Consider the following 9,438-nt stretch of genomic DNA (forward strand, 5'->3'; position numbering starts at 1 on the left):
GTTCTTCATTTTGTTGGCTTTACCAAATATGTCTACTTGGTTGTTTTAATCCTAACCATATCTTTAATCGTTTCCATAGTCTTTGGGGGAAATTCTTGGAAGGAGAGCTAATATAATATGAGAATGAAATCAGCGCCTCATGCTTCCTAGCCAAGTAGTTTTTTTTCCAGGGTAACCTTGATCCGTGATCCTCCTGATCTCCACCCCCTGGGTATCTGGGAATACAGGTGTGAGCCACGTGGCCCCACCTCAGCTTAATTACTTTTATTCCATGACTTAATTTCTTGGTTTCAGCAAGAAGGAGTTTTAGAAACCTTAGTCTAATCTGACCCCGATTTCTTTTCCCTTTCTAGGTTTTGTAAACATGAATCCTTCTGTGTTACTGGCCGTCCTTTGCTTGGGGGTGACCTCAGCTGCTCCAACACTGGATCGCACTTTGGATTCACAGTGGCACGAGTGGAAGACAAAGCATAGGAAAAGCTACCACATGGTTGGTCACATCAAAAGTGTCCAGCTGGAGCTTAGGCAGAATGGTCCTTGCTGTTGAGACTTTATAGCCAGGGAGTAGCTTCCAGAAACCAGGCCTTACCAAGGCAGTAACCTAATGACACCTGATGTGATCACAGTGTAGCAAGCAACCCTTTTGTCTCTGAGTTTAATGAATGGCTTCCAGAAGGATGAAGCCCTTCACAGCCAAAGTTTTTCTTCATCTGTGTCAGCAGGTGCACTTGGTGAACAGGGGTTGGATTTTAAACAGAACGAGGGCTCATTGCTTGTGCTTATTTTTAGAATGAAGAAGGACAGAGGCGAGCAGTATGGGAGGAGAACTTGAAGATGATTGAGTTGCACAATAAGGAGCACAGCCAGGGGAAACATGGCTTCACCTTGGCCATGAACGCCTTTGGGGACCTGGTGAGTGTGATGTGCATTGCTTAATTTGTACTTTTCCTCAGTTCTTTACAAAATGACCTCTTTTTTCAATAATTTCATTTCTTTTCCTTGAAGACCAGTGCAGAGCTTAGTGAATCCATGAAAGGCTTGCAAATCCAGGAGCAGAAGACAGGGAAAGTATTCCAGGAATTTCTGTTTGATGAAGTCCCCAAATCTGTGGATTGGAGAAAGAAAGGCTATGTGACACCTGTAAAGAATCAGGTATATAAAACTACCAAATTCAACTCTTCTTCTACTGCCCAGAAAGCCAAGAAGGAATTGAGGTCCTTATTTGGCAAACTGTGGAGCTATGTGCAGTTTATTAGTTTATAAAGACTATTCACCTGTGTGAATTCTGTCAAAATCATGCTATTTGTTTCGTGGATGACAGACTTTCATTCCCTTTTCAGCGTCGGTGTGGGTCTTGTTGGGCATTCAGTGCAACTGGGGCCCTAGAAGGACAGATGTTTCGGAAAACTGGCAAACTGGTGTCACTGAGTGAGCAGAACCTAGTGGACTGTTCTCAGGCTCAAGGCACTCATGGCTGCCATGGTGGCTGGATGGGTGATGCCTTCCAGTACGTCAAGGACAACAGAGGCCTGGACACCGAGGAATCCTATCCTTATGAGGCCAGGGTAAATGGATTGCCTTTCATTCTCATTCCCCTCAGCTTTGGAACAGGGGACGCCCTCAGAGGCAAGGCAGATTCTTCAGAATTCCCACGTTAGATGGTAGAACCATCTCCCGAACCTTCAGTGCTGTTGCCATGAAACTGGCGCTGCACAGTCTTCTGATGACATGGTTTCCATACAGCTATTCTTGCTGTGTCTACCATGAGACCGTGCAAACATTTCACATAGGATACAAATTTCTCCACTGTGACAATCTGGGCAGGAAGACCTTCAGGGTCTCATTAAAGATTAGTCAGTCAATGTTCAGTTTCAAATCTTCCAGTAGAATTTGAATTCCTGGGTTACAACACCATTGATTGGAAACCTTAACTGTAAAGTGCTGAGTGCTGTGGTGGAGCCCATGTTCCCAGGAGGTGGGTGGCAGTAATCAAGTCTTTTCCTCTTTACCTTTAAAAGGAGGGACCCTGCAGATACCGTCCTGAGAATTCTGCCGCTAATGACACAGGTTTTGTGCGAATCTCAAAGAGCGAGGACGCCCTTATGAAAGCCGTGGCGACTGTGGGGCCCATCTCTGTTGCTATTGATGCAAGTCACCTTTCCTTCCGCTTCTATAAGGATGGTAAGCATATTTCTTTCTAGGCATTCATGTAGAAAAAATGGAACACCAGATGACCTATCCTCTCAGTGATGTTTTTGGTATTTTAAATTTAATGTAAATATTCAGTGCATGGAATTTTTATTCAATTTATGAAATATTTCTAGTTGTTATTTCCATTTGACATTCCTTCTATTATAGCCTCATGAATGTACTTCCTAATTTAAAAAATAGCTACTTCATTTATTGCATAGCTTAATTTACTTAAATTTATCCAATTATTGGATTTTAAAAAATTTTTACCTGAGATTGCATTTCTGTCTTAAATTTTAATTTGTTTTTGAATTATCATACATTAACAATACAAGGGAATTTCATTGTGATAATTCCATATATGCATACAGAGTACTTTGAATAAGGTCACCCCCTCCATTATATTTCCTTTCCCTCTTTCTTTTCTTTCCCCCATCAAACAGTTTTTGGTGAGTTTCATTATGCTGTTTTCATGTTTATTTGAATTGTACATAGATCCTCTTTACCCCTCAGTATCCATTCCTTTCCCCTTCCCTCTCCTGCTGATCCTCCCAGACAGTCCCCCACACACATTCACATTCTGCCACCATCATCATCACCATCATCACCATAATCACCACCAGCATCATCACCACCATGACTACCATCACTGTCACCACCACCATCACCACTACCACCATCACCATCATCACCACCACACACCATCATCACCACACACCATCACCACCACCATCACCACCACCACCACCATCACCATCATCACCATCATCGCCACCACACACCATCACCACCACCATCACCACTACCACCATCACCATCATCACCACCACACACCATCATCACCACACACCATCACCACCACCATCACCACCACCACCACCATCACCATCATCACCATCATCGCCACCACACACCATCACCACCACCATCACCACCACAACCACCATCACCATCACCACCACCACTACCATCACCACCATCACCACCACAACCACCATCATCACCACCACACACCATTACCACCATCATCATCACCACCACCACCATCATCACCACCATCACCACCATCACCATCATAACCATGACTGCCATCACCATCACCAACACCATCATCACCATCACCACCACCATAATCACCATCACCACCACCATAATCACCATCACCACCATCACCATCACCATCATCACCATCACCATCATCACCACCACTACCATCATCACCATCGCCATCACCACCACTACCATCATCACCACCACCACCATCATCACCACCATCATCATTTTAGACCTAGGTTCCACTAATGAGTGAGAACATGTGAACACACATTTATCTATACATCTGTATATGGTATGATATTTTGACATATATAATAATTTTCTTTATCCATTCATCAGTTGTTGGGCACTGTGGCAGTTCCCACAGTTCAGCTATTGTGAAGAATGCTTCAGTGAAAAGATGGATGTGCATGCATCTCTCTTGTATACTGATTCACTCTCCTTTGGATACATGTCTAGCAGTGGTATGGTGAGGTCATAAGATAAGTCTATCTTTAGTTTTTGGAGGAGTCTCCATACTGATTTCCACAGAGGCTGCACTAGTTTACATTCCCAGCAATAGTACATGAGGGTTCCTTTACTCCCCACATTCTTGCCAGCTTTTGTTTTTGTTTTCTTGATGGCTGCCAATTTGACTGGGGTAAGATGGAGTCTTAGTGTAGTTTTGATTTGCATTTCCTTCAGGACTATGGGTATTGATTTTTTTTCATGTGTTTCTTAGCCTGTTGTATTTCTTCTTTTGAGAAGTCTGCTCAATTAATTTGCCCATTTATTAATTGGGCTATTTGTTTCTTTTGCTGTTTAGTTTTTAAGTTCTTTGTATATTTGTATACTAATTCTTATCTGTTGAATAACTGGTGAAGGTTTTCTCCCACTTGGTGGATTTTCTCTTGATTCTGGTAACCACTTTTTTTATTTTTTTGTACAGAAACTTTAAAATCTGATGAGTCCCATTTGTCAATGCTTTCTCTTAATTCTTGGGCAATTAGTCCTACTCAGAAAATAATTACCTATGCCTGTATCTTCCAGGATTTTTTCCACTTTTCTTGTATTAGTTCAAAGTTTCAGGTCTTACATTAAGCTCTTTGATCCATTTGGAGCTTATTTTGTACAGGGTGAGAGACAGGAGCCTATTTTCAGTTTTCTGCCTGTTATATTAGGGAAGTCACTATCCCATCAAATCCCCACATTGAGATTTAAAGTTTGTGGGAGGTGTCCCACAAACTGCTTTGTCTCACAGTTGTGTCTACTATTCTGTTGTGGAGGCCACCTGGCTCACCTTGTGGTGGCGGGCTCAGCTCTCCCTCCTCCTGGGGGAGCGGTGGTTGGAGCTACAAATTTTTCCTAATTTACTCTGCTACCCTACACGGTGTTTTCAAACACCCTGTCCCACTGATTCAGTCCTCTTCCTCTCTTATGTTCTTCAGAACATAGTCTCCCCTTTGTTACCCAGGCTCTTCTCAATTGAGGAGATGGATGGAGATAACATTTACTCCTCCACCATCTTGGATATTTTCTCTGTAGTAAATCTTACAGGATCCTCATGATTCAAGTAATTTTGTGATCTGTGCTGTCTCCTTAGACTGGCATCGCATATGTATAATCCCAAGATTTAAACGGTCTTGTCCTATGCTTCTAAGGATGTTTGTAACAAGAATGATTTATGCCAATTTGTATTTCTCCTTGTTTTACAGGAGAGCATAAATTCCTAGTGTTGAGAACATTTATACTCTCAAAGTCTTATCTGGAGTTAATGTCATTTTCATGATTTAGAGATACCAACCTTCTTGGTGACAGCAGGGCACTGTCAGGCTTCTCGAGCCTCACCCCATAACTATGGTTTTATTTTCTAGGCATTTATTATGAACCCAAATGTAGCAGCACTGACCTGGACCATGCTGTCTTGGTTGTTGGCTATGGTTTTGAAGGAGAAGACTCAAAAAACAGAAAATACTGGCTGATCAAGAACAGGTAGAAACTGTCAAAAATATGTATATTGCAAAATCAAAATGGAATTGTTGTTTCCTGGACCCAGGAAGCTTTATCACACTTAGATTGAACACAGAATTGTTAGTGTGTGATTATAACATTAGTTATCACACCCTTTCTGGGGCTACTCATATTGTATTTATACAATTGCACTTCTAAATTCTGAAAACTTTCTTCTGTCAGAGATGTGGCTGGAAAGACATCCTATCCTTTCTCTCTTATTTTCATAATCCTGTTTATGATGACGATTTGTGTTTAGGGGTCAAAGTTATGTGTGTTTTTTGAGGCAGCAGTTTATAAATGAATAATATCAACTCCCTCTTTCTGATTCTTCCTCTCACCTCTGGGGCCTTTGACACAGCGTTTCAATCAGGCATTACTGTTAATAAAGCCATGCTCATCATTCTTTCTATTAAATGGAGAACTTATTCTTCTTTCAGCTGGGGTAAACAGTGGGGCATGGATGGCTACGTAAAGATAGCCAGAGATAAGAACAACCACTGTGGAACCGCCTCATTTGCCGTCTACCCTACTGTGTGAGCTGCTGGCCAGGAACAAGGAAGGTCTTGAGGGAACAGCATGCGCAGAGAAGGGACGTCACCATCAACCCAACCAGCATCTACTGTGTGGGATCCAACACTTCAATCATTGAAGATAGGAGTTGAGATGTGAATTCAGTGATAATGATTGCTCTAGTAAATATTACCACTACTGTAAATACTGCTGTAAACAGCTTTCTGTTACTGAGTCACCTAATGGCTGCCGAATTTTCATTTTTTGAAAACTGTATAAAATTATACTTTTAAAAAATAAAATTTAACTTTAAATGTAGTGGTGAACCTTTTTACTTTTTTGTAATGCACTGACTTTTTATGTAGTCAAAGATGTAATTCAGCTCTGAAGACATAACTGAACAGGCAATGGTATTCCATGATTATTGACTCACTATTTCACCCTTGTTATAGTTTTGCTTCCCAGAATTTTATTCACACACCATCAAGCATGGTCTGAAAATTCTAAATGTCAATTTCCAGAAATTCAGATTTTTAATTCACCTCAATGTACAAATTTTAAACTGGGTGCCATTCTACATAGTAAGATGAAACCTTGTGCTGCTCTGCTCCATTGCCCTGAGATAGGACTCATCCCTGTCCATAGATGGACACTGAGTGCCAGCTGCCCATCTTCCTTCACAAGCCATCTAGGTAATCAGATCTACATTGAAGTATTGTGTGCTCTGTTCTCATAATCTTTTTAATTATGGTTTCAATGTACATGAATAGCTATACTGGCAATTTTATTGTCATATTGTTCTATTTTATTATTAGTAACTGGTTGATCCCCTACTGGGCTTAATTTATAAGTCAAATTTTATCATTCACACACACCTATATATGTTCATATATATTCATATGAACATCCATATATATGTATATATGCATGTATATCTATATGAAAAAACAGTATATAGAAAGTAAAGAAGCATGTGCAGTGTCAGGCATCCAGCATGGGTCTTAGAATATATTCTCATGAATAAGAGAGGTGTTTTCTATGCAGATTTTATGTCATCTGCCCCAGCGTCCAATCATTCCTTACTCATTCAAATACTCCTGCCTATGGCAGTAGTTTATCTACTTACATGAGGAAGTAAAAGGAAACTCAGACAACAGATGTACAAACCACAGTGTAGAAATTAAAAGATGAAAAGCCAAGGCCACATCTCACCTCTAAACTCCTATGACAACAACCTAACCTCTGGAACCAAGGATAATGAATTGGTTGAAATGTCTGAGAGAAAATTCAGATGCCTACTGTTAAAAATGTTCAGTGATCTAAAAGAGGATTCAAATCAACAGATAAACAAAGTTAAGAAATCAATCCAAGACTTAGACAAGAAAGACAGCAACATGGAAGAGAAATTCAGCAAAGAAATGGAAATTATGAAAAATTATCAAGAAGAAATATTAGAAATTGAAGCTTCAAGAACCCAAATACAAACCAAAGTAGATAGCATTACCAGAAGACAAGACCAAATAGAAGAAAGAATATCAGAGATGGAGGACAAGATCTGGGGGTTAGTGCACACAAGCAATCACAAAGTAAAAAATAAACAGATGTGAATACAACATACAAGAACTCTGGGACATGATCAGAAGACCAAATCTGAGAATTCACAGAGTGGAGAAAGAAGCTGAAATACAAACTAAAAGCATAAGGTACATATTCAATGAAATCATAGCAGAAAATTCCCCAAATCTATGTACAATGTAGACACCAATGTTCAGGAGGTATTTTGAAATCCAAATAGACATGACCAGCAAAGAACAACTCACATGATATCACAATTAAAGTGCCAAATCTTGAGAACAAAGAAAGACTACTGGAAGCTGCAAGAGGAAAATGCCACCTTACATACAAAGGTAAACACATAAGAATCACCTTAGACTTCTCAGCACAGACACTAAAATCCAGGATAGCATGTAGCAACATAATTTAAGCTCAGAGAGAGAGAGTAATTGCTAACCAAGAATACTTTATCCAGCTGGCAGAGTGGCTCAAGAGATAAGAGTGCCTACCTAGCAAGTGTGAGGCACTTTATTCAATCCCCAGTGCCACAAAAACTGTTGCATGCTGGCTCCTCACAAATATCCCCAAACAGCCTGTTGATAAAGAATACTTTATCCAGCAAAATCATTCTTCCATCTTGATGGAGAAACAATAAGGACCTTCCAAAACAAGCGTAAGCTAAAGCAATTTATGTCCACCATGCCTGCATTACAAAGGATAATCAAAGGAATATTTTACATGGAAGAGGATGAAAAACAATTACAAACACAAGAGGTCAGGAAAGAGTAAAACTCAAAAGAGAAATTGATGAACCCATGAGAGCTAGGAAAAGAGCAACTCAGTAAATCAGCAAAACCTGAAGATGAACAAAGCCAAAAGTAAGAAACAATCAACATAATACTCAATTTGGGAAAAAGAACAATAAAAACACAGGAATCAGTAAATACGCTCAATCATAACACTAAATGTAAATGGACTTAACTCTCCAATCAAAAGACACAGATTGACTGGATCAGAAAGCAAGACCCAACAATTTGTTACCTACAAGAAACACACCTCACAACCAAAGACAGACAAAATAAAAGTGAAAAGTTGAGGCAAAGGTGTCTACACTTTCCACTGTTATTCAAGATAGTACTGAAATTCCTAGCCAGAGCAATGAGACAGGAGAAAGAAATAAAAGATATTCAAGTAGAAAAGGAGGAAGTTAAATTATCCCTATTTCAGGTAACATGATTTTATACCTAAAAGACCCTAAAAACTCTACCAAAAAAACTCTGAGATGTCATAAACACACTCAGCAAAGTGTCGGGATACAAAATCAATACACAAAAATTAGTTGTATTTCTATTCACAATGAACAGTCTGAGAAAAAAATCAGGAAAACAATACCATTCACAATAGCTTCAAAAATTCAAATACCTAGGAGTAAATTTAACCAAGGAAATAAAAACTTATACAATGAAAATTCAAAAACACTAAAGAAATAAATCACTGAAGATATTAGAAGAATGGGAGGACAGCCCATGCTCTTGGATCGGCAGAATTAATATTGTGAAAATGGCTGTACTACCAAAAACAATCTATATATCAAATACAATCCTTATCAAAATTCCAATGTCATTCTTCACCAGAATAGAAAGGTCAGCCCTTAAGTTAATATGGAAGCACAAAAGACCTCAAATAGCCAAAGTAATCCTGAGCAAAAAGAGAAACATTGGAGGTATCAATACCTAACTTCAAACTATAGTACAGAACCAGAGTGGCAAAAACAACATGGACTGGCAAAAAAACAGACACAGAGATCAATGGAACAGAATAAAGACCAAGACACAAACGCATGCAGTTACAGCCATTTCATCTTCAACAAAGGAGTCCAAAATAGGCATTGGACAAAAGACAGCCTCTTCACCAAATGGTGCTAGGAAAACTGGATATTCACCTTCAGAAGACTGACACTAGATCCCAGTCTCTCACCTTGAACTATGTCAATGAAAAGTGGGTCAAAAACCTTACTGTAAGATCTGAAACGGAAATTATTCCAAGAAAGAATAGGGACCAAATAGACCTAGGCAATAACTCTAGTAGCCCAGAAATGAAGAGAAAGGATTGACAAACGGGACTGCATGAAGCTGA

The 9,438-nt window shown here is 39.6% G+C and overlaps 1 protein-coding gene across 5 annotated transcripts; it reads left to right on the forward strand.

Annotated features, from left to right (window-relative positions):
* Window positions 1-358: 358 nt before the first annotated feature.
* On the forward strand, window positions 359-5,775 carry LOC109683411 (procathepsin L-like). Of its 5 annotated transcripts, none has more exons than XM_020159223.2 (7): window positions 359-490; window positions 790-912; window positions 1,006-1,152; window positions 1,341-1,565; window positions 2,019-2,181; window positions 5,100-5,217; window positions 5,676-5,775. In XM_020159223.2, the coding sequence occupies exons 1-7, from the start codon at window positions 365-367 to the stop codon at window positions 5,773-5,775; spliced, it is 1,002 nt and encodes a 333-aa protein (XP_020014812.2). In that variant the 5' UTR covers window positions 359-364. The 5 variants fall into 5 exon arrangements, with proteins under 5 accessions (XP_020014812.2, XP_073908776.1, XP_073908777.1 ...); XM_074052675.1 differs by having other exon boundaries at window positions 365-490; window positions 790-877; window positions 1,070-1,152; XM_074052676.1 differs by lacking the exon at window positions 790-912 and having other exon boundaries at window positions 365-490.
* Window positions 5,776-9,438: the final 3,663 nt, after the last annotated feature.

Source organism: Castor canadensis, chromosome 13, assembly GCF_047511655.1.
Source record: "Castor canadensis chromosome 13, mCasCan1.hap1v2, whole genome shotgun sequence".
Taxonomy (NCBI): Eukaryota; Metazoa; Chordata; class Mammalia; order Rodentia; family Castoridae; genus Castor; species Castor canadensis.